At 40.3% G+C, this 25,246-nt stretch overlaps 1 protein-coding gene across 2 annotated transcripts; it reads right to left on the bottom strand.

The window, feature by feature from the left end:
- Positions 1 to 396: 396 nt before the first annotated feature.
- On the bottom strand, positions 397 to 24,976 carry top2b (DNA topoisomerase II beta). 2 transcript variants are annotated; one of them, XM_031748381.2, is made up of 36 exons: positions 24,454 to 24,976; positions 21,442 to 21,597; positions 20,590 to 20,680; positions 17,557 to 17,620; positions 17,007 to 17,152; positions 16,817 to 16,914; positions 14,496 to 14,708; positions 13,848 to 14,021; positions 13,656 to 13,757; positions 13,427 to 13,564; positions 13,185 to 13,323; positions 12,289 to 12,446; positions 11,607 to 11,732; positions 11,407 to 11,517; positions 11,166 to 11,271; positions 10,944 to 11,053; positions 10,728 to 10,820; positions 10,457 to 10,571; positions 10,145 to 10,266; positions 9,497 to 9,645; positions 9,152 to 9,383; positions 8,373 to 8,507; positions 8,064 to 8,264; positions 7,778 to 7,973; positions 7,598 to 7,689; positions 7,328 to 7,483; positions 7,117 to 7,200; positions 6,661 to 6,855; positions 6,350 to 6,476; positions 5,660 to 5,824; positions 4,855 to 5,074; positions 4,449 to 4,531; positions 3,722 to 3,817; positions 3,412 to 3,540; positions 3,242 to 3,327; positions 397 to 869 (listed from the first exon to the last, which is right to left on the bottom strand). In XM_031748381.2, the coding sequence occupies exons 1-36, from the start codon at positions 24,493 to 24,495 to the stop codon at positions 711 to 713; spliced, it is 4,809 nt and encodes a 1,602-aa protein (XP_031604241.1). In that variant the 5' UTR covers positions 24,496 to 24,976; the 3' UTR covers positions 397 to 710. The 2 variants fall into 2 exon arrangements, with proteins under 2 accessions (XP_031604241.1, XP_031604240.1); XM_031748380.2 differs by having other exon boundaries at positions 3,412 to 3,543; positions 24,454 to 24,975.
- Between the last annotated feature and the right edge of the window lie 270 nt (positions 24,977 to 25,246).

The raw sequence follows: 25,246 nt of genomic DNA on the forward strand, positions 1-25,246 counted from the left end.
AGTTTACTTCTGAAAGGTTAGCCAAACACAATCAGATTAGCCGCCTTCATATGTGACAGCACATTAAACAAACAGGAATTTAATAGAGGAAACAGTTTCCTTTGCCACAGTTAGTCTAACAGTCAGTTGCTGCAGCCAGTGTGAGCCTCCTCATACTCTGGGTATCCCAACAATGACTCTAAAACTGTATGTACTAGGTACACATTGTATCCAGTGCTTTCCCCCCTCTGTATGTTGGTTGTGTAACATTAGCATCAACTTTAAATAAGAATTTTAAATGAGCAGACAGTAAGATTTGTTAGCGTCAGTGTAAACTGATGGAAGCTGTAATCACATCAGTAGTTTGTCGTCTTAGCAGCGGCTCAGTAATAAAAGAATGAAACCAGCAGACTCGGGGACATTTCAGCATTTACTTTCAACTTCATGTTCCAAAAGGTACATATTATTTTAACAATTAAAATGTGCTAAAGCACTGCATTCTAAATTTCTAAAAGCTGCTTCAGACAAATACAGAACGTTTCAATGAGCATAAAAAAGAAACCTGTATATGTATAATAATAAAAAGTGTAAAACATCTACACATTAAAAACCATTGAACATCACCATTAATGAAAAAAAAATGTAACAGGAAATGTACAAAAGTCTGTGGGGAAGAGGAGGAGGAAGGGCAAATTTCTATACAGGTGGCGTTTGTGTGACGGCGGGCTACTTTAATCAAACATGTCGTTGTCGTCTTCTTCCTCATTCTCCGACTCGTTGAAGTACTTCACCTCCTTTTTGGCGCGGCCTGGCCGGTCGCGGGTCAGAGCGCTCAGGCCGCTCATGCTGTTGCTGTCGTCCTCGTCGTCTGACGGAGGTTTCTGAGGCTTCTGCGCGAATGAAACACTCGAGTTAATCATTCACGTCACTACGATGCTCGTTAAGCAACACGAGACTCAGACGCTTTATGAAAGAAGCAAAACCATAACACGACTACATTATACTTGTTATGAATGAAGAGAGGAAACATAATAGAATTCACTCAAATGACAGTTCTCATTTATTCCACCCTGGATGTACAGTGACTTGCAAAAGTATTCGGCCCCCTTGAACTTTTCCACATTTTGTCACATTACAGCCACAAACATGAATCAATTTTATTGGAATTCCAGGTGAAAGACCAATACAAAGTGGTGTACACGTGAGAAGTGGAACAAAAATCATACATGATTCCAAACATTTTTTACAAATAAATAACTGCAAAGTGGGGTGTGCGTAATTATTCAGCCCCCTTTGGTCTGAGTGCAGTCAGTTGCCCATAGACATTGCCTGATGAGTGCTAATGACTAAATAGAGTGCACCTGTGTGTAATCTAATGTCAGTACAAATACAGCTGCTCTGTGACAGCCTCAGAGGTTGTCTAAGAGAATATTGGGAGCAACAACACCATGAAGTCCAAAGAACACAGCAGACAGGTCAGGGATAAAGTTATTGAGAAGTTTAAAGCAGGCTTAGGCTACAAAAGATTTCCCAAGCCTTGAACATCCCACGGAGCACTGTTCAAGCCATCATTCAGAAATGGAAGGAGTATGGCACAACTGTAAACCTACCAAGACAAGGCCGCCCACCTAAACTCACAGGCCGAACAAGGAGAGCGCTGATCAGAAATGCAGCCAAGAGGCCCATGGTGACTCTGGACGAGCTGCAGAGATCTACAGCTCAGGTGGGGGAATCTGTCCATGGGACAACTATTAGTCATGCACTGCACAAAGTTGGCCTTTATGGAAGAGTGGCAAGAAGAAAGCCATTGTTAACAGAAAACCATAAGAAGTCCTGTTTGCAGTTTGCCACAAGCCATGTGGGGGACACAGCAAACATGTGGAAGAAGGTGCTCTGGTCAGATGAGACCAAAATGCTATGTGTGGCGGAAAACTAACACTGCACATCACTCTGAACACACCATCCCCACTGTCAAAGATGGTGGTGGCAGCATCATGCTCTGGGGGTGCTTCTCTTCAGCAGGGACAGGGAAGCTGGTCAGAGTTGATGGGAAGATGGATGGAGCCAAATACAGGGCAATCTTGGAAGAAAACCTCTTGGAGTCTGCAAAAGACTTGAGACTGGGGCGGAGGTTCACCTTCCAGCAGGACAACGACCCTAAACATAAAGCCAGGGCAACAATGGAATGGTTTAAAACAAAACATATCCATGTGTTAGAATGGCCCAGTCAAAGTCCAGATCTAAATCCAATCCAGAATCTGTGGCAAGATCTGAAAACTGCTGTTCACAAACGCTGTCCATCTAATCTGACTGAGCTGGAGCTGTTCTGCAAAGAAGAATGGGCAAGGATTTCAGTCTGTAGATGTGCAAAGCTGGTAGAGACATACCCTAAAAGACTGGCAGCTGTAACTGCAGCAAAAGGTGGTTCTACAAAGTATTGACTCAGGGGGCTGAATAATTACGCACACCCCACTTTGCAGTTATTTATTTGTAAAAAATGTTTGGAATCATGTATGATTTTTGTTCCACTTCTCACGTGTACACCACTTTGTATTGGTCTTTCACCTGGAATTCCAATAACATTGATTCATGTTTGTGGCTGTAATGTGACAAAATGTGGAAAAGTTCAAGGGGGCCAAATACTTTTGCAAGCCACTGTATATGTGTGTTAACTTTAAACAGATCTGTCCAAAGGTGAACTCACATAAAACAGCCTCCCCACAGTGTTAGCCAAGAACTTCAGGCTTCTGTGCTTGGATGACTTTTTAGCACCGAGGACACTAAAATCCCTTCTAGGGTTTTTCTATATATAAATACTGGCAGTGGCCAGCAGTACCTCTCATGCACCTGCGGTATCAAAATCTTACATCACCTTCTTCTCAAGTTATCGAATTCACGAGACTGAGAAACCACGACCTCTGACCTTGACGTCGACATCACTGAGCTCTCAACTTGTCTGATATCTTTGGTAGAAACACCTATGGTGTCAGTTTGAAACTCCTATGCTACCTCGTCTTCAAGTTATTGCATTCACAAGTTTTCAGCAAACACGACCTCTGACCTTGAGGTTGAGATCACCTAGATTCACATTCATCTGAGATTTTTTGGTACCAATTTGAAGCTGCTACAGTCACAAACTTGGTAGTCCATGTTGGCTGATGGTGTAAAAAACACAAGTGGGGTACCACCTGGACAGGTCACCAGTTCAGCGTGGCCCCGCCTGCCAGAATCACACCGTAAAATATCGTCTCTATGCACTTACTCTCCCCGGAGGCTTTGCAGTTTTCTTCATGGGGCTGTACTCGTCCTCAGAGCCAGAGCCCTTCCTCTTCCTCCCCCGGCCTTTACCTGCAACAAGGTAACAAAAGCTCACAACCTGCAGTGTGACTTTTTTACATTTCTTCTTCTTCTTTTTGTGCACGTGTGCCTTACCTTTAAGAGCTGGTGCTGGTTTCTTAGAGCCAGTATCAGAGTCAGAGTCCCAAATGGATTTATCGGGTTTTTTTGCTTTTGGTGCTGGTGGTTTCTTAGGTTTAGGAACTGCATCAGATGGCTTCTTAGCTGCTACAGAAAACAAACACCTGGTCTTCAAATGCTGCACATGCATGAGTCACTTAAAGCATCAGCATTAACTGTGGCACATTTGAGCCTTTGCTTTGACGCATCAGCAGCATCTTGATACAACATAACAGACTGTCACTGTGTGGTAAGGAGTGGACTGCTCTCGCCTGGACATACTGACCTTTCTTTGCTGGCGATGCTTTGTCAAATGCAGAGCTGCTGGAGTAAGTGGAGAACACTGGGCTGTTGTCATTGTCGCTGTCAGACTTGGCTTCGTCTACAACAAAAACATAAGCATTCAGCTGCTGTTGTGTCTGTAGGTCACTGATAGATCAGGCTGTTTGTATATCATCCCCAAATCTGCCCCAGACTTCTTTTAATAAAACCTCCCAACAGGAGCTCTACTAGACTGAGACCAGGGGACTATAGAGGACATTTGAGTACAGTGAACTCGTTGTCCTGAAATCACTGGAGCTTTGTAACAGCATGCTATCCTGCTGAAAGCATCCGCCAGAAGATAATGGGATAAACTGGTCAGAAACATGCTCAGTTGGCCTGTGTTGATCCTCAACTCGTAGTAAGAGACCCAAAGAAAATATATTGTGAGACCATAACACCAACACCCTGAACCACGGATGCTAGCTGGATGTTTTGTGTTGTTTACATCAAATTCTGACCCTGCAGTTCAAATTGTGTCGAAGAAATCGAGGCTCATCAGACCTGGCAATGTTTCGTTCCCCCCCCACAATCTTCTATTGTCCAATTATGGTGAGCTTGTGTTAACTGTAGCCTGTTTCCTGTTCTTCACTGACAACAATACCACAGGCGTGATCATCTGAAGCTGTAGCCCCCCCTGTTTCACAGTCTGAAATGTTCCTTAAAGACACAGACTTCCAAGTGATACTCACCACTTTCATTGCTCTTTTCAGACGCAGCTACCTTGGATGAGAAGATGCTGGCTGTGTCTTTCTTTTTAGCTGCAGTCGCTGAACTGCAGAGAGGGAGAAGGAACATATTCAAAAGTAAAATACTGCGCAAGTCAGAAGATTGTGCGTGTGTTCATATCTTTGTGGGGACCAACAACCCTTTGAAGGCATTTTTGAGATTCAAAATGTGGTTTTAGTGACAGGGTTACATTTGGGTCATGGTTAGGTTTAGGGTAAGGGGCTAGGGAAAGCATCATGTCAATTAGATGTCCCCACAAGATATGAATAGCAGACATTTGTGTGGTGGTGGTGGGTGCAAGAACACAAATGGTGGAAATCCAGGTGCTGAAATTATCATTGAACGTAGTGAACTATTCCTAAATCTTACACAGCTTTTTGTTTGGGTGACGTATATGCTTCATCGTTGTCATCATCTTCATTGTCATCATTATGGTCATTATAGCGGTCCTTAGCACCAGGGAAAGCAAAGTCGTCTTTGAACGACCTCACTGGAGAAGAAGGAGGCTCGTCGTCTGCGTTCTCCTCTTCATCTGCTTCTTCCTCATCCTCCTCCTCCGAGAAATCAAACGTGTATTTTGGTTTGGAAGCTGAAAGATGAGAGCAGGGTCTGTGTGAAACCACATTATAACTGCCGGGGATTCTGATGCCACTCTGACGTACAATAATTAGCCGAGTTACATCAGACTCCTGTCAAAAGCTGAGCAGATATTTTTAGCCCCGGGTGGTTTGAAATCAAGGAGCTTGCTTCGGATTGAAATGAAATGCTAACCAGTCACACTAAGCAACAACCTGATGCAGACGGCGGAATAAAGCAAAGACTGAATGGATTTAAAAGAGAAACAAAAGGAAAAAAATGCATGACGCACAGTGTGAAACGTGAAGAAAATGAGAATTTTCATTTTGCACATTTGGTGCAGTGAAATGCATATTTAATAAATACTTTCTTTCTGTGCTCTGACACAAACAAATCCCATCAACCACCCAGAGGCTGCATTAGACTTTGTTGGTGTCTAAACTGTTTCCTTCGCTAATGACAGAAAGACAAATATATGACATCATTAACAATGCATTTACGCTCTGTAGTGCACTGAACACAACATGAACACGGCAGTTTAAACACTGATGATGATCGGAGAGATGACAGTGAGTGTTCATAGTGACTGTAACCGTACCTGATGCTCTCTGGGACTTGGTCTCTCTGGGAATGATGGGTTCACTGTCCTCTAGGTCACTCTCTGACTTGGACTCATCATCAGACCATGGGTTCCTCTTCTTTACCTTTTTAGCAGGAGTACCTGTACCTTTGGGTGCAGGAGGTTTTCTCACTTTAGGAGCTCCTGTATAAGAGTGAACAAGATTACCAGACTGTCTGTTAGAGCAGCGGTCCCCAACCCCCGGGCCTCGGACCGGTACCGGTCCGTGAGTTGTTTGGTACCGGGTCGCGAGAGTTGAGGCTCGGGTGTGAAATGTATGGTTTTCAGGGTTTTTATCGGTTTTCAGCGTTATTTTGTTATCGTTTTTATCGTTAACTCTGTTTTCCTGGGTCTTTTCACGTGTGTTATGAATAAATCTTCACATAATACAGTGAAGCTCCTCGATGTGCTTTTTAAACTGCAGTAAATCACCAATCAAGGATGAAACGTGTAGTGTTAAACAGCATCCATGCACAGCCAAATCACACAGCATGATGTAAAGTAGCTGATAAACATACATGCATTTACCTCTATACGATGTGCAATTCCACAACTTTTCACAAACCTCAATTTGAACAAACTTTGCAACTGAGAAATATTTGTCATTTTCACTGCAGCACACTGACTTAACCACTGTGTAACTGAATGATTTCTGCATGAAGCACTGACCGGGCTCCTTCTTCTCCTTCTTCACTCGTGGAGCTTTCGGTTTGGCTGCCATGTTTTCTCCACCTCCGCCCTCGCCACCCAAACCATCGTCATCAAACTCCAGTTTCAGTGCTGGGTCTGAGTCACCCTGAGAGGAGAATGCAACAAACCTTTATTCCCTTTATTTGGACATAAAAGTGTTTTAGTCTCATATTTGTTTTTCTTAGGAAGTATTTTAGGTTTTATAAGAGAACAACACCTGTGTGACTGTGTGTTCCAGTAATGCTGTCATGAAATCTATATCAATTTTGAAGCCGAAACACAAAGGTTACCTTCTTCTTTTTGGTCAGTTTTTTGGCTGCATCAGATTTAATTGCTTGTGTTGGAGGCTCCACCCTTCGGCCAAACGGTGAAGGCATAGTTTCCTCCAGGTTCATCTTCTTCACTTTGGGCTTGCCCACTTTACCCTTTACCAGTTTGATGGCCTTGCCTAAGCTCTGCTCCTCTCGTTCCTGGGCTTCCACATTCTGAGAGGCAGAACATAAAGATGAGTCATGGTTTAAATGTAGCAGATTACCAAATAAAATAACACTGGACAAAAGTAGCCTGCACAAAAAAACAGGACAGTTGCTGCAAGAGTTCTCTTCATTACAATCTCTATGGAGCTACTGACCTAAACAACACAAGACAAACACATTTCAGGTGAATGCTTTCTCCTCTGTATTGTTCAACTCGGCACGTACGATGCGCGTCTTTAGAAAACAATAAACGGCAACAAACAAACTTACATCCAGCTCCTCGATGAACACTGTCAAGTCCTCCTTCCACAGATCCTCTGGAGACTTTTTCTGCAGGTCATTCAGCTCTCCTCTCTGCACACAAACACACACATTCACTCTGTTAATCAACATGTTATAGTCTACATATTCTTACATGTAAGGATGACTGATGAGACTGAAATTAACATGATGTCAGTCTGTAAAGACATCTATAGAATACCTTTTGGTCCCTCTGCTTAAGCAGTTCGTCCACCTTCTCTTTGGTCAGGCACCACAAAGGCATGTTGAGGATATAGTTGAAGTTTGGGCCTGATGTGGACCCCGAGTCCACTGAACTGTCACTCTCGTTCCCATCCTTGTAATCCTCTTCTTGAGACTGCCGGATAAAAACATGGAAAATAAATCGTGTGGTGAAGGAGATCCTCCCTGTAGTGTTTGTGTTCAGTACCAATCCTGTAATGTGTGAATATTTCTAGAAGCTCTGTGATACCTTTTCCTGAGCCTTGGTCCAGGCAGCAACTGGATCAGATTCATAGCCTTTCTGCACCAGCATGCGGATGAGTTCACGCTTGGACTTGTTTTCTGGTTGGGTTAAAAACAAATGGTGAGATAGAAAAAAGGAATCCATACTGTGTGACACTGAGTGTCGGAGGATTTTCTGTGTTCCTACCGATTACAATTTTTCCTTCGATTTTCTCGAGCACAAAGCGAGCTTGATTGGATAGTTTGGCGGCTTCAGCGCCCAGGCTGCCCAGTAACCAGTCCTTCCTCAGTTTGCAATAGTGCAGGCGGAGCTCAAAGAACTCCTTCAGGATGTCCTGGACTGAATCGTACCTCTTCAGACAGCCCATGTGGTCAAACAACACCTGAGAATGATGTAGTTAAAAAAAATGAAACCGTTCCAAGACAACAGCTGTGGTTAAAGCAGAACAAGATCAACCAAGGGGAATATCTACCATAGAGTTGCAGGTGAGACTAGACTGCAGTTTAAAGACTTTGTGAAGGCCAGCTGCCTCTGCTTGGGCCAGCTTCTCCTCGGACATGCGAACCACAAACTTGACTGTAGCATCTGTATGGTATTCCTTGTAATCGTTGATGAGAGCTGGCGTCTTGTCAGTGCCCTGCAACATGGGCTCCAGCACAGACTCCTTGTACGCCTGCATACAAAATGGTTAAACGTACAGACGGACATAAAAATATATTCCAGATCATTTTTGTCTTATCAATGACTCTTTACACTCTCGAGAAAACAACCTGGACTTTACCTGTGTCCAAGTCCGAACAGGAAGCTCTGTGATCTCGATGGTGTTCTTGTCTATGACTGACACCTCCCCACTGACCAGATACTGGTTCTGACCCAGTTCATGGATAACCCCTTTGAAGTTTTTGTAGCTAGGAAGCTGTGGGTAGAAGGAAATAAGGACAGGGAGGTTAAAGCTTTTATCTACACTTGAAGCAACAAACCACAGCAGTTTGTGGAAATCAGAAGCACAGCGTGCTGATGAGGACTGTTTGTTCACATCTCTGACTCTCTGCATCCATCCTATAACTTGATGCCCTCTCGTAGCTACCCAGGCTTTTACTTACTGGGTCCATCTTTCAGCTACCTGTGAGTCACCCTCTAGACACAGAATGAGCACGTGTGCGCCCCGCTGACAACAGTTAACAGGCTGGGGGGGGCACTCTGTGTCACTTTCTGCACATGCCCTGTGGACACTCCTGTGATCCTGTTTGGGAGGCTGACAGGAAACTAGCTATAGAAACGTCAAGCTGGTTTTGGCCTACCTTTAACCACTCTACAATCAGTTAAGACATGGCACGTTTTACTGTATAGGTAAACAGTTAAGAGGTAGAGCGAACAAGCACTTTACACTATAACTTATCACCTTGTCAATTTCTTTTGTCAAGATTCCACAAGGCAATTTAAACTTTGCACATATAGAAAAATGCTTAGAGATACAGAAGATATGCTGTAGTTTTATCTTTAAAATATACTTTCATCTGTCTCCGTACTTAGCGTGCTTTTATTTCTCTCAGTGTTTACCATTGGCAGTGGGTCCTGATGGTTGAGCATTCTGTTTATATTGTTGACAATCTCTCGGGGGTCATAGTTGGGAATCTTGCAGGCCCAGCCTGTCCCAATGCCCTCGGCACCATTCACTAGCACCATTGGAATAATGGGAATGTACCATTCTGGCTCCACCTTCTGGTTATCGTCATACAGAAACTTTAGTAGGTTGGAATCTACTGCTGGAAACAACAGCTTGGCAAGAGGACTGTGGGAAATTGGACAACATTTATGAAAATTATGCAGTCGAAATGTCTCAGATGAGAAAGCCTTTTTTAAAAAACAAATTTGAATTAAAAGACATGCAGGACTCATTTGTACCTGAGCATGGTGAAGATGTAACGAGGACTGGCTGCATCTTTTCCTCCATTGATGCGAGTACCAAACTGACCCAGCGGCTGCAGGATGTTCACGTTGTTGCTGCCCACAAAGTTCTGCGCCAAGTTCACTATGGTCATCATGAGAGCTTGCTAGAAGTACGAATGAAAGAAAAATAGATTAAAGTGGATTTGGGTAGTCAGAAGGAGGCAGTGTTAAAGTCTCAGGGTAAATCTTTAAAGGTTAAAAAGTTTCAGTTGTTAATAATATGCTTTGTGCTTTCAGATATTCCCGTGTATCATTTTTTTGTTTGTAGGTTTTAAAATATATTTTACTGTATTGTATCTGTGTAAACTGTACAATAAATAAAACACTTTATTTAAAACACTTTAATAAAGACTAAAAAAAAACATCTTCCATTAAAATTCTATTAAAAATGAGAAGTTTGTTGAAAATGAACACATTTTCCTCTTAGCCATTCTGCTGTTTTAGGATGGGGTCAGCATCCTCCTGTGGTGTTGAAATCGGTGAGGAGCATCGAGTATTTCCCCAGGTATCGGTTTAAAGTTAGAAACTCACAGATACGTGGACAGAAATCTCACGCTGTGCTGCGTACGATGGTTCATAACGTTCTTAATGATTTGACTGTACCTCTCCATGATGGTAGGCAGACATCTCTGCTACTGAACCAGCCAGCTGAGCGACCTTCACTTCCCTCTTGTCATTCCTCTTTAAGCAGGTAAACAACACTTTTCTCTGACCTGGCTTTAAACCTAAAAGCAACACACAAACACCATCATCAACATTTACAAAGTTGAAATATCCAGAGCTGATTATACCTCGCATACATTTACAAAATACTGAGGTTATATGTTTGTTGGTATGTTAGAGATGCTTTCACTGTGAAAAAGAAAACTTAGCTAAAAACCCCAAAAAGTTAAAAGATGGAAGAAGTGTACAAACCATCAACCAAAGACGGGATAGATCTCTCATTGTCAGAATTGGAGAACAAAATCAGCTCTTTGTTGATGAAGTCGTTGTAGGAGAGGTGCCGGGCATGAGTTCCATAGAGGTATTGCTGGGTGGTGGGGGGAGATGAGGGGAGGGAGAGAAAAGAGAAATAACTCATCTATGTTTTTCTCCATTTCATCCAAATCAAATATTGCTGAGTTAGCATGATTCTGTGTAAAGTCAGTGAGAGAAGCACACAAATAAAAGCTTCTTCCATACAAACCTCTGGCAGGCCGTGCATCCTTCTCTGACGTCTGTCTTCCATGAAGTTAGTGAGCCACTCCTTCCTATCGTCCGTCTTCTTCTTACTGAAGGCCTGAATCAAAGTAAGCATATTGAACAGACCCTGAGCACGCACAAATGTATGCTATAATTACTGGCTGCTTTCTCCTGGAGTTTTCATGGTCCGTTTGTCCTAGCAGCAGTACAGCGTGCTCACCAGAGTGATGGCAGCATCGTCCTCGGCACCAGTGTATCTGAATGTGATCCGGTGTTTCTCCATGTCAGCAAAGTATTCCTTTGCTTCTTTGCTTGTACTTGTACCCAAACCTGCAACAAAAAACAGGTCTTTTATGGCAAATAATGAACAATTTTTCAAACAAAAACTTGTGATTTCAAAAGTCGCTCTAAAATAGTTTCTAACAATATTGAAACGACAAACCTTTGTAGTACTTTATATGCCAGGTTTTATAATTTTCCGTGTGTTTCTTCCACTCGTCAAACTCTGGAATGCTGTAGAAGGCCAGCTCTTGTTTGTTCTTAGTAGCCTGGAAATAAATAATCCTCAGGGTAACGTTCACTTTACACTCTACCGACCACGTCCAAGACACAAACATCACCCTGCATATAGTTTCAAGCTGCTTGATCGGTTTAATAAAATAGTAATGGTGTGCCTCCCTTACTTTGACAATGGGTGTGATGAACTCCTCCAAGAACGTGTGTTTCAGCAGGGACGGCCAGTTGTGATGGAAGAAGTTGATAAGTAGACCTTTGATATGGGAGCCGTCTTGATCCTGGTGCACGAGGAGAAGAGTTACTACTATTTTCTGAGCAGCTGTGAGTCCTACCAGAGCCGTGGGTGAGTGTCTGTGAGGCCGGTCACCTGATCTGTCATGATCATGATCTTGCCGTAGCGCAGGGTCCTCAGCGACTCTGGGTCGTCGTAACTCTTCTTGTATTGGAGCCCGACGATCTTAATGATGTTGTTAATCTCGGCGTTTTCCATGATCTGGTGACAACACGGATGAAACAGCATTCATCAGAAGCCGACTACTGCCAGTGATAATAAGGTCCACACAGATTTCAGCTCCTTTTAATCTTCACAGTTCAGTAGAAATAAATCAGAACAGATGTGAGAAGTTTACAGGTCATTAACTGTTAATGACTGAATGTCTTCTTTGTTTGTTTGTGGCGTTGTTTAAACAACAACAACAACAACATGGTCTAAACCATCTAAACAATGGTTTAGATGTTTGTCTGATTCATCCACAATTATTTGATCCCATTTTTAGGACAGTCTCTGCTCCATCCACAAAGAGGTCCTCTCCAATTATAAAAAAAAAAAGAAAGAAACTGGATATATCTGAATATAACTGACAACAATTTATCGCCACTAAATAAATAAATAAAAATAGAAAACAAAGAAACGATGAGCAAATGGACAAAAACACAGAACGGGTCAATGTCCTATTATCACGTGAATTGGCATTTGTTTTGTTGCATTAATCTGTTTCACCTGCTTTTGTTTCCTACAAGTGAAATGTCATTATTGCTCAGGCTCGTACCTGCTTATGCGTTGCCTCTCGCACATTCAGGATCTTGCCTCTCAGCGGGAATACTCCATAACGATCCCGACCAATGACTCCCAGTCCAGAGACAGCCAGAGACTTTGCCGAGTCTCCCTCAGTAAGGATAAGTGTGCATTCAGAGGAGTGTTTGCCCCCTGAGATGGAGATATGAAGAGGATTACTAAGTTAGCTGCAGTGTGCAGCTTCATGTTGACTGTGAAGTTTTTCCTGTAGATATAACAAATTAGTGGTTCCATAGCATAATGTGCAAAAGAACCCTGGTCCAAGACTACGAGGAAACTCAGAAAAACACACACTTAATTCAGAAGGCTAAAATTTTATATTTATTACATGTCTGACACATTTTTCATTTTGATGATTATGGTTCATAGGTCATGATGCTGTAAACAGATGTTAATTTCTTTTTCCAGGAGGACTTGGCACCTCCCCACAGCTACCATCACATGGTTTTCAATTCAATTCAATTCTTTTTTTTTTTTTTTAAATTTAGTTGTTACTGTGCGTGAACGTAATCTGGGTCTCAATAACACAACAGCAGAGCCACAAGCGATGAACCTCCACGACACACAGTCGGACACTGCAAATTCTTTTTAACTGAGAATTAGTCTAATAATAGACTAATATTTTTAAAATATTTTTTCATGTATTATTGTATTTCTCTCTCTGCCTGTAGTCCACCTGAAGTGCATATTTTTAGCAGGTTTACTGTATAGTGTAGAGTCTGAGGAAAACTGTGAAAATGACATCACTATGACCCAATCAGACCCAACAGTACACCATGCAACTGTCTTCTGTAAGATTTCATTAAGAGGTAGTTGGTTGTGGACATTCCTTATTTTAGACTTTAATAAATAATGAAACTGGTTACATACCGGCATCATTGGCATCATCTAGCTTCGGGATGCCTTTGATCTTGCTGTGCTTCACAGATGAACACTTTTTATTCAGCTGTGTCTGAGCTTTGAACTTCACCCAGTTGAGTATACTCTCCACAATCCCACAGTTGGTTGCCTGTAGGTGACAAACATTTTTTCTTTGAAGTCCAGCTACTTTACATGAGAAAAGATTAAGTACAAACAATGGTGAAGGCTTGAGAAGTGAGAAATGTCCTTACAGCCCTGATAAACTTGTCTGACAGAAGGCACTTGGACCCAAAGCTCTTGGTCTGGAGTGTCATGTTCTCCTTCGTCTGGGAGTCAAACGATGGATTCTCAATCAGTGCGTTCACAAACACCCAGATGTGGTTTTTCACCTGAAGTACAAATGCCAGAAAGATTAAATGTTTTTCAACATGAAGCTGTAAATTGAAACCAATGTATAAATAAGAACCCCAGTGACATCACCTGGAAGGGTTTAACTGACACTCCTGCCTTGTTCTTCTTTTTCACCACCTCAATAAGTTTGGCTACAATCTGGTCCACCACATAGTCAATGTGCCTGCCACCCTAAAACGTACATGTCTCAGCTTTAAAAGAACTTTCTTTACTTATGACTGCCATTTACACTTCTGCAACTTACTACTCATATCCAGATACCTTTGTGGTGGCAATGCTGTTAACAAAGCTGATTTGTTGGAATCCTTTCTCACTCATGGTGAGGCAAACCTCCCAGCGATCGTTCACCGTTTCATGCACCACCTTCAGGGCCACGCCCGTCTCATCTAGTTTGTCCTTCACATACAGGTCCACATAGCTGCGGAACCCGTTAACCTTCAGTGAAAGAGAGAATGGGTTATTGAACATATAATGTGATATTCAACACGGCAATTAAGTTATTTTTATTTTGCTTCAAGCAAACTTTGGTAGAAGTAGCCATGACACAAGAACCACGTACTGGGGAGGCTATAAAGTTCTTATACTCCAAAAATAACAGTTCTAATTTAAACAATCCAAACTGGCGTGATGTGAAGATCAGAGTCTGATACATCCGTGGTCTTTAAATGGAAACATTCACACCCATTATCATCCCATTAACTCAAAACTCGAATTAACCCATTAACTCCATTCGAAATTCACCTTCAGTGCTCAGCGTTGATGTTTACGCTCAATGGTACAGTTTTTGCTATATTTATGCAAACATGTACAGTGAAAAGTTACAGTTACACACAAACACAACAAATGACTACTTTATGGTTAGCTAGTGTGGCAGGATAAGGGAAAATATAGAATGAGATGGAGACTTACAGGTAATTTTTTGCCATTCAGAGACACTTTAACTCCCCTGCAGGAGCCGGCTACATCATATGCTCTGCGGGTAAGAAGCGCTACAATATCTTTGTCCAGTTTCTCCATCTTAAACTTGGACAGGTCCGGCTGGAATGTCACAGAGGTGAAGTCATCTCCATCAAAAAACTTAATCTTGGGCTCGGAGGTTTTGGTCATGTTGTTCTGCCACGTCTGAGGAGGATGAAGCACATGACAACATACACATACCTGGTATTTAGACATGGTCATGTGCAGGAGTCTTAAACTTGGACCCCCTTTGCTGTATTGAGTGAACCTGAAAATCTTAATGTTAAAACATTTGGTGTCTTAATAACTGTGCTTGTAAAACCCAGACAAGTGGACTTCTTTATGTTTGTAAAGATGTTTCACCTCTCACCCAAAAGACTTCATATGATTGTGACCACTTGTCACAATCCCATGAAAACAGCTCTGATTTCAGTGGACAAGTGGCACCAAGGCAGATTTGAGGGATTAGTCTATAAACAAGGAAGACTGTGACCTTGTGGCAAAAAGAACTGAAGCACATACAAATTTTCTACCTAAATATATTTCTATATATATGTAGTGCTACTGAAATGAAATTCTCACTAGCTGTCTGTAACAATCCATCCAATCCACACATGTAACCACAGATGTCCTTAAATTAAGTTGTGTGTAATAAGAAGAAATGAAACATGGAAAAGGGTATTGAACACATGAAGAAAGGGAGGTGCAAAAAGGCACTGACAGTCATGACACCAGCAGAAATCTGTCAGAAATTAGAAAGTAAGGCTGGTTCAGTCCCAACTGATGGCCTATAAAAACGTGTCTCATTACCAACATGTAACACAAGAAACATCTCATGACGGGTAAAACCAATTAAGACCTTCACAACCTTATTGTTGCAAAACCTACTGATGGCATTGGTTGCCGAGGAGTTTCTAAACTACTGAAAGTTCCAGTGAGCACTGTTGGGGCCATAATCTGGAAGTGGAAAGATCCTCATTTCACCATAAACTATCCACAGTCAGGCGCTCCCCACAAGACTTCAGACAGAGGAATATAAAGAATTATCAGAAGAGTTGTCCAAGAGCCGAGGAGCACCTGTGGAGAGCTACAGGAAGACCTGGAGTCATCCAGCGATGAGGCCAACTGAAACTTTCTGAAGCTTGTATTAAAAACGGGGTTGAATACTCAAAGCTTTTTAATACAGTCCTCTTTGGTGGCATCTGGTGGCCAAAAACATGAAGAACAAGTTGAACTGAAGTTGAACTTTCTTTCTGAAATAGTGAATAGTGTTATGTCAGATTGATTAATGATTTTGATAAATAGACTTCCTTGTTTTAAACATCTCAAAGTTCGTTCTCCCTTTGCTTCTGATGTTTGTAAACATAATATCTGCTTATGTAATTAACAGGTACCTTTACACCTTTAGTGTATTTCTAATCTATCTTAGCTAAATTTTATTTCCACAAATGCAAATACACTAGCCAAAAGCCTAATTTTAAATTTAAATCTTCCATAAAATTGATTAGTGGATCACTTAATAAAAAGGCTATAAAAACAATTACTATTTGTACTAATTATAAATTATTTGAATGTAACTTTTTATATTACACCCCTGGCATATGTTAATTATGTTCCAATTTGCATACATTCTCTGTATACTGTTGCTTAATAAAGTTCTGAAAAAAAAGTGTATTTTTAATGTGTTTTTCATCTGGGGGGTAGACTTGTTCAGAACTGGAAATACTTATTAACATCAAAATAAACACACAACACATACGGGGTTTTTAACTAGGGATAGGCAGAACATCCTCTACTCATTACTGGCTCCGTTCCTCTCAGTTTAGTGCATATCTCTTGGATAAAATCACCACAAATCCTACCAATGAGTCTTTTCCTTATAAACACTGTAACTGGTAGTGGAGCAGAAACATCCCAAATAAAGTTTTGGCACGTGAGCTGGAAAGAGAATTGACTCAGTGCTTCTGAACAACTGTGAATAGTACCTTCAGAAATATATAGATTTATAAAATTGGGGCCGTGTCTATCTGTTGCTAATTTACGAATTCTTTTGATTTTCAGAACTTGTTAAAAAAAACAACAGAAATCTGCAAAACCAACTCGTGAAATCATACCAAAAGAATGAGAAATGATAATGTAATGAGACATGCAACAGGGTTACTACGAAACCCCAGAAACCGGATATACATTAGTAATATGTATATGTGTAGTAACAAAGCATGAAAAGTGCTGCTGTGAGAAAGTAACAGTAAGCAAGTTTGTAGTTATCTCACCTGTTTGAAACTGTGTCTGTACTCCTTACATGCTGTTTCCACTGTGAACTTGGTGCTAAAGATATTGCACAGTTTAGCACCATAGCCATTCCTTCCACCTGAAACCAATCAAACAGTCAGCAATGCTGCTTTCAGCAACTTTTCTGCATTCACAATAACAACTGAGTGATGTCAAACTTGCTGCATTCACCTGTGACCTTCTTTTCCTCGTCATCATAATTGCTGGAGGTGAGCAGGTGGCCAAAAATGAGAGCTGGGACGTACATCTTTTCATCTTTATGCTCCACCACAGGTATTCCTTTACCATTGTTCCAAATGGAAATCGTGTTGGATTCACTAAAAAAAATCAGTATAAAAAGATTAAATACAGGATAAATGTGGACACAGGGTTGACCTCATCATCAGGGAAATGTATTACACTTTTCACTGCCTGTGATAAACCTGTGGTATTTCTTTCTTGTAATAAGGGCTGCAAAAACATTGTTTCAACATTGGCACTAAAGGAGTGTGAATCCTTTTATCTTTTACAAGTGAAATGTATTATTCCACACTCATATGTAAACCTTCCAGAGTGGGTTTATACAAAAAAACATTTTCAGCTTCCCCACAAAGTGACCCATAACCAGTTTCTCTGCCTTGGATATAAATTGTAGGAGGACCCCGGAGGCAGCTTGTTTAAACTGGCTCAAAGAAAAATACATGCTTCATAAGATCAGCTACATTATTTTTAATGTACTCACGGGTCAATGGTGATCTTGATGGCAGTCATGTTCTTGTCCCTTTGTTTGTTGTCAGCTGCATTGACTGTCAACGAGCAAAGCATCGAAACACAAAGTTAAAAGAACAAAAGTATCCAAGCAGCCGTCCATTACCACAGCTTATGATTGGTAGTTTCTTTTATTTCAGCAAGATTTACGCTTGTGTTCAGAATTGATCTCAAAAACCTATTTTGGGATGATTTTCAGTAATGGGCCATGGTCAAAACCTTTGACAGAGGCATTATAAACTTTGTTTGTTGTGTTTCATGTTTCTATGATATGATAAAGACCAATCAGAAGGATTTCATAGGTTTCGAAAACTTTCTATTGACAAATAAATACACATTTTGTTTAAGCAGTGGTGGCACTGCCAAAGCTTCTGAGTGGAGCACATTTTCACATTGTTTTTAGTTGTTTGTTGTGGAAGCCTCTGTCCACTGTCACATCCAGTTTGGGATGAACAAAACCCTCCATTATGAAAATAAATGAGTTCAGGTTTAGCCTCTCCCATTTAGCAGGGTTTTTTTTTATTTGGGAGGTATTTCACAAGTTTAATCAGTTTAATCTCTTTTGCAGTACATTATTTCATACAAGAGTTACACACCTTACCAAATATTAAAAACACGTTGTGTAAGCACACCTCTGGTATGGTTATCTTGGAATTTTGGAAGCCTCTGCACTGTTCTACATAGTCTGTGAGCCTAAATGTATCCCATCCCTGAACTGATGTGATTGTCGCACATTTTATTATAAAGTCTTTATCACTGTCCGTTATCCTGTGAATGAACACCTGTTTATATATATTTTAATCGTACGAAGTGGTCATATTGGCATAAGACTTTCAAATCCATGAATAATATCAAATCCCACGACTCCTCCAGCTTTTCAATGTAAATCCCTCTGCTAGGCTATAAACTAGTAGTGGTTTGCTCGCCCTGATGGAACGCACAGCTCTAAACAACTACTACTGTTGTCAAACAATATCATATGAATCCAAAAGATCACAATAAACAGCACAGTCACATTATTACTGAGCCAATGCTCAGACAAACACTTTTGTTAATAAAATATGTCTATTTTACTAAAAAAAAAAAAAAAAAAAAAAAAAGGCTCCCTTTGCTTCATGTATACATAGTGTATGTATACAACCACGTATTCAGCAACAATGATGAGCACAAATTAGGGCTGCTCGATTATGGCAAAAATGATAATCACGATTATTTTCACTGAAATTGAGATCTCGATTATTTGACGATATTTATTTAACAATAACAATGTATTGAATAATGGCTTTAAAGATGTCAAAAAGTAATATAAAATAGTGTGCAAATACTGATTACAGTGCAAATGTTTGCAATATAAAAAATAAATGAAAAATGTAAACATCTATGTTTAGTGAACTTCAAAATACTGCATAATATTTATGCATACAAATAACCAAACATCACGGCAAGCTGTATAGCCACACAATGCACAATTGCATCAAACGTATGTCACTTTGTGAGCGGTCTTCAAATGATTGATAAATTTGTAGTGTTGCTCTGTGGTGCAGCTACGACACCGTAGCAAAGTTTCCACACTATGTCTACTTGATCCACGTCTGACTGCGTGAACCCATAATGTTTCCACACCACTGAAGTCGTTTTACCTCTTTTCAACCAGCGGCATTCTTTCTTCAGCAGCCATTATCCTCTCCTCTACAAATAACTTCTGCTTAGCTTTCCGAGCTTTCCGAGCTTCCCTCGGGTCCTCTTAATTGTTGTGACGCGTGTTCGAAACGCAGAGAGGTGCGCTCGATTTGCCACACGGAGCAGCGCGAGAGTAAAGCACGAGGGAGGTGCTAATAATCGGCTCAGTCATTTTTAATGATCGCTGAAAGGCCAGATCGTAATCTAGATTAAAATTCGATTAATTGAGCAGCCCTAGCAGAAATAACAGCAAAATGATAGAGAATTTTATGCCTTGCATAACCGTACATTTGTCATCAAATAGGGATTGTTGCCATTTTCTGCTTGCTCTATAACGTGTCAAGAAGTACCAAAATAGTGCTCAATTTTATATCTTCAGATATTTTCCTGTGTGTGACTATAACTCACAGTATAGCAGGACATACTGCAATAGGACAATTGTAGATCTTTGTTTGTATTATGAAACAATAATGAAACTTTTGTAACCTCAATCATTTCATTACTACACTAATCTGAAAAATAACATATATCATATTTGGATGAAATTACAGTTAAAGCGGAATCTGTACCTCGTTTGGTCTACAAACCATTTTGCTGAAACTGCTACTTTAGAAATACATATTTCAGTTCTTTGCCTCCTATATAATTACACTGCCACAGCATTAATATCCAGACAATGGAGCACTGTCATTATTCAAATAGAAACCTGCAGACTAAGAGGGCCAAGTATGCAGGAAAACCATCACCAACAACCCTCCCTGTGTTTGGGTGGCATCATCTCAAAGCTCATACACTGCTGCACTTTGCACACAGTATTACACTACATCTGTCTGAGAGACTAATATATTACATGCAGCCTGCTTTATTATCCTTTATTAAGCCAGTGGATGCTAACTGACCATGTCTCCAAATAAAGTGCGTGCTACCTCAAACACATCTGACTTTGCATAGCTCATAAATAGGCTTACATAGAAATGCTGTACACATCAAGTCCATATGCCTATCAGTGCTGCTGAACAGTGCTAACAACACCCTGACTCAGTGAATAATAACAATATTATGATGATAATGCCTCATTTAGTGTGTAAAAGACAAATGTTGAAATGTTTCATACACATATTCAGGATTTATTCCTGTTTTCTTAAACTGAACAACAGATCATATATGTGCCCAGATGACGACAGCCCAGCTGCACACACATCTTTTAACTAAATAATCCAAATTTCAAGTCACACATTAACAAGTTTTCTTAAACAATTTGAAACTTTAATCGGGGGGAGAAACATTTTTCCACACACTTATTAGTGAACAGTTTGGAATCACTTACCAAGAATTTCATCAAAGATTTTATACAGTCCAGGAACATAGGTGATTTCTCTCTGGTTCATTCCTATGTCTTCATCAAAAACCCACATTTGCTGGAAGAGTTGCAAAAAACAAAACACGTTAAAAATAATGACAATAATCAAATTCTGCTGATAGCACTAGACTGAAGGGGTAAGCTTAAGGAATGTCGAGGTTATATTCATCAGGAGAGTCTCAGGAAGTAACAGAAGATATAGAACTCTGAATTAAAATTCGGCCATTAAAACAAGTTTTCAATTATCGATTCAGTTACTGATTATTCCTTTAATTAAAATGTGAATAGTTTAAACTATAGCTATACAGGTGGACAGATGTTTGTATGTATTATTTCACTGGGCACCACGAGTGTCTTGGAAGATAATGAGAGGGGACTGGTGTTAACTAGTCAATTAACTCTTCTGAACTGGGCAAACATTTTGGTACATAATCTGCAAAATACAGATAACTTGTCACACTACCTACTGTACATTTCCTAAATGACACAGCCAAAGGACAATGGGCTCTGTACAACACACAACAGTAAAGATGGGAGGCAGTTCAAAACCAAAGGACTTTTACTGTGAGCAGGGTTAAGGCAGCTCCTTACGACACACTTACAGGGAACCATTAATGTGCTACTATAGCCAAACAGATCTTCACCTGAAGACAGAATCATTTTAGCAGTTAATTTAAAGAAAAAAATAAAAATAAAGATTGTTATTCTATAAACTCCTGACACAAAAATAAGCTTGAAGCCCTCTTTGTAAAATGCCAGTGAAGTTGTACTGCAAGTAGTTCTGTAGCCACCAGCAGAAGGCAGTTTCTTGGGACCCACCTGGGTGATTGGCTCAACTGAACCGATGTACGTGTCTGGACGGAGGAGGATGTGCTCTAGCTGGGTCTTCTTCTGGTACACTCGCTCCACAGATAACTTGGAACCTTTCTTGGCCCCTTCCATTTTTCCAGCATCCCCTCTGCCATTCGCAGCCTCCTGTTAGACAGTAGTGAGTTCATTTATTGCTGTATGAGACACCCAGGACATACACAGAATTGAATTTCATTGTTTCTGGAGGGCAGGGGCTTTAATCCACCATCTTTATTCCAAATGACATTGTCATATTTTCAGTTTGAAAGTTGTGAAAAATACCAGCTTTAACTTTTAGTGAACAAATATTACTGTGCAAACGTCTTGAGTCACCTTTCATCTCTTTATGTTTTACTAGAGAGATTGAAAACAGGTGCAGCAAAACTACTGAAACATCTGGAAACATAGATGGAATAGCACAGTATAATCAGGCAATTATAAGTTTTTCTTCTATTCTAACAAGTTAGAAATATTTGGCATGATCTCCTATATTCTTCAACACAGCCTTAAGTCTCTTAAGTTTTCTTTTAATTTCTTGAAGCATTCCTCAGGAATCATTCTCCAGGGCTGTTGAAGGACTTTCCAAACCTCTTCTTTGGGATCAATAGGCTCTTCGTCAGTAAATACCAACACAAGCACACACAATAAAAGCATTAGTACCTAAAAAGAGAGCTACTTCAACAGCCTCCAGCAAAGCACGACGCTTTTCAAAATATGCAAGAAAATTGTTCTCAGTGATCGAGGAACCAACAGACATGTTCCAGCCCCAAAGGCAAAAACACCTTTGACTACAACCAGGCTATAAAAGAGGAAATATCAGCAGCTGTGACCCAAATGTAAACAAATGACTCTGCCTAGTATTGCTGTGTAATCGCTAGTTGCACTCCGTATGACAAGATAAGTAAATAGTGGATGGAAATTATTGGTGCGGTTATATAGTGGAAAAAGCAGCTTTAAGCTGCTGGTTAAAAAGCTCCAACCTTGGCATGAGCTTCAGGGTGGCCGTAGCTCATGAAGGTTGGTGGTTCGATTCCTGGCTGTTCCAGTATGTACGCCACATATCCTTGGGCAAGTTACTAACCCAAGTTGCTCTCTGATGCATCCATTGGAGTGTGAAAGTTAGACAGAAAGCACTTATAGTAGAAATAGTGCTCTTGTGAATGAGGCAAGTTGTGTAAAGTGCTTTGAGCAACAGTTCAGCTAGAAAATACTTTTCATAATGTGACAATTTTATGCAGATTCCTGATGATTTATGAAGTAAGTTTAACTTACTGTTAAACTAAAGTGTTAAACTGTTTTTTTTGTACTCTCACTTAAAATTCTGGGAAAAACAACACTTAAACTATCTAATTTGTGCTTATATTTGAATTATGCTTCGTCAGTTCGACTGCACTATAATGCCACTCATTGCCGCACACTTATGTTTCTTTTTGCAAACTGCAAACATCAATAAAACAACTTCAGTGATTTTTTCCATAGCATCAGCATTATTATTTCTAATTTTCTTGAAATAATATGATATAATCTTAACCTCTACTTAACAACCACTATTCCACTGAGAGCATTTCTGATGAGGCTTCCAGAGATATTTATTTTCTCCACCAATTTACTAAAATGTTTAAGCTCACCCTGCACAATACACCGAGATATGCAAAATGTTTTGTTAAAAATCTCTTTGCTAAACACCTTGTTGGTGCAAGCAAACTAAGAACAAATGATGTGCTTTAATGACAGACTGTTAGTAACAGATTGCATTAAAATAGCAATTAGCCAAGTTTTAGTTGTAAGTTTTCTGTTACGTTCTCAAGACTTTTTCATAGTAGTGGTAAATTATTGAGAATAAACAACAAAAAGACAAATGTTTAATTCCTGTCTGTAGTTCATAATCTATATTTTTGGGTCATGAAGTGATAAAATATAACTATCCTTATATTATTATATACGCTTTAATATATATTAATTGATTATATGGGAGGCTGATCTCAGAAAAAAAATGTATTCACCTTATTTTAACAAATTAATAAATTCAGCAGGCTTAAACAACAGTTAAAACCACTGATCACTTTGATAAATGCTAAGATTCAAGTTCAGCCTACTAGTAAAATATACTCGTATAGTAAGTCTAATGCTACTGAATGTAAACAGTGTGTCACACAGACCTGTATTTGAAAAGCATTCATTACAGTCACCTGTCAATGCAGTACTTGAAGTTGCTAATTATTCGTGCCAACAGCAGGTTACTGCTGTTATACAAGATTTTTGAAGCGCATGTAAACATCTGCATTTTAAACATGTACTTTAGTTCAAATCTGTAACTACAGTATTACTCAGTACTCATACAGCAAAAGTCGGATATTAAAACAATGTTGACGCTGCAGAGAAGTTTATATGCAACTGCACACCAGACGGTTGGTGTGAATGGGTCAGACTGACGAAGGGCAGAGAGCGGTCTGAATCACCGTACAACTATAGTGTGAAGTGCTGTGCTGGCTCGCACTTGTGATTCCTGTTCATTTTCAATACACCTCCTACTGCATTTTTCATCACGTATTAGCGGTACATATAGTGGTCATTACAGTAACCAGACAACAGTCATGTAAACCAGTCTCGACGAGACGCTTCTTCCAACTTTCGCTTGAAGACGTAAACAAGGAACCATCAAGGCAGAAATAGAAAAAGATGAATGTCGGGTTTGACCTCCCGGCCCTTCGCGTCTACAAGACTCAACCCAGTTCACTGCTTTGTAGCCGAGTTAGAATTTAAATGCAGACTGTAGATGGCTCATCCTTAATAGATGTATGAATAGCCAGCAGAATAAATACACCGGCTGGCGATGAAATTTAAAAAGCCACCGAGAGGCAATAGTCCAGGTTCGCGCTGCCCTTGGGTTGAAACAACATTTTAAAGTATTGCGATAGCGCAATTACTTTTTAAATTTTTTTTTAAAGCCAAGTTCGTTACTCCTGTGCTAAACAAACTTACCATCCAAGCCAGAGCCCCGCTTCCTGTAGCGCCGTTGGACATCTTCCTTTGTGATTGTTATTTTTTTTTTTCTAGCTCGCAAAACGTCTTCAATTCCCGTCCAAGTCAAAGTCCGTCTACATAACAAAATGTCTTACTTGCTAAAACACACCCAAACCAGTCTATGTCCCATGTCTTTTTTGGGTCGTTTAAAAGATAACTCTTAAAAATGCAACGAAACAGGCAGACGATGGGAGCGTATCGCAGCTATTGTTAAAATCGACAAGCGCTGGCACAGTAGGCCTAAACTTCCAACAAAGATGCTAACCGGCTACAGGCTTTCAAATAAATACTGTACAAAAGTCACGCATTAAATATGTTTACAATTTCACGTGAAAATGAAACATAATAAAAGCGCAGTTTATCTGAAACGCTCTGAAAATTGATTTAATTAAACACTTTGCATTTACACATAAAGCCAGTATTAGCTAACCGCAGCTACCGCTGTCCGGCTCCGCCATCTGCAAGATATACGCCGAACCGTCTCGTAGATATGCCGACCAATCAGGTGTAAGCTTTTCAAACGCACCGGCATTTCAACCAATAGGACAGGTCAACTTATAGTAACCCTTCCTCTTTTTTTCAACACAAGATGGCGGCAAAAGTCCGCTCGAGCTTCGTCACAGCAGGCAGCGTAATATTATTAGTGCTACGAATACGTTGTTTTACCGTTACTCCAGGATTACCACGCGCCCTCACGTGTTTTCTTTAATTTATATCTTACCACGAGAGCGACACAGCATTATTAAATGTA

This window comes from Oreochromis aureus, linkage group 22 (genome assembly GCF_013358895.1).
Source record: "Oreochromis aureus strain Israel breed Guangdong linkage group 22, ZZ_aureus, whole genome shotgun sequence".
In the NCBI taxonomy this organism is placed as follows: domain Eukaryota; kingdom Metazoa; phylum Chordata; class Actinopteri; order Cichliformes; family Cichlidae; genus Oreochromis; species Oreochromis aureus.

What these genes read in the sequence shown, in the direction of transcription:
- top2b (XM_031748380.2), bottom strand. Translation starts at nt 24,495, where the DNA reads ATGTCCAACGGCGCTACAGGAAGCGGGGCTCTGGCTTGGATG. An exon ending in ACGATGCTGCCATCACTCTG is followed by an intron (nt 10,821 to 10,943) that starts GTGAGCACGCTG and finishes ACTTTGATTCAG; the next exon opens with GCCTTCAGTAAGAAGAAGAC. An exon ending in TTAAGCAGAGGGACCAAAAG is followed by an intron (nt 7,201 to 7,327) that starts GTATTCTATAGA and finishes GTTTGTGTGCAG; the next exon opens with AGAGGAGAGCTGAATGACCT.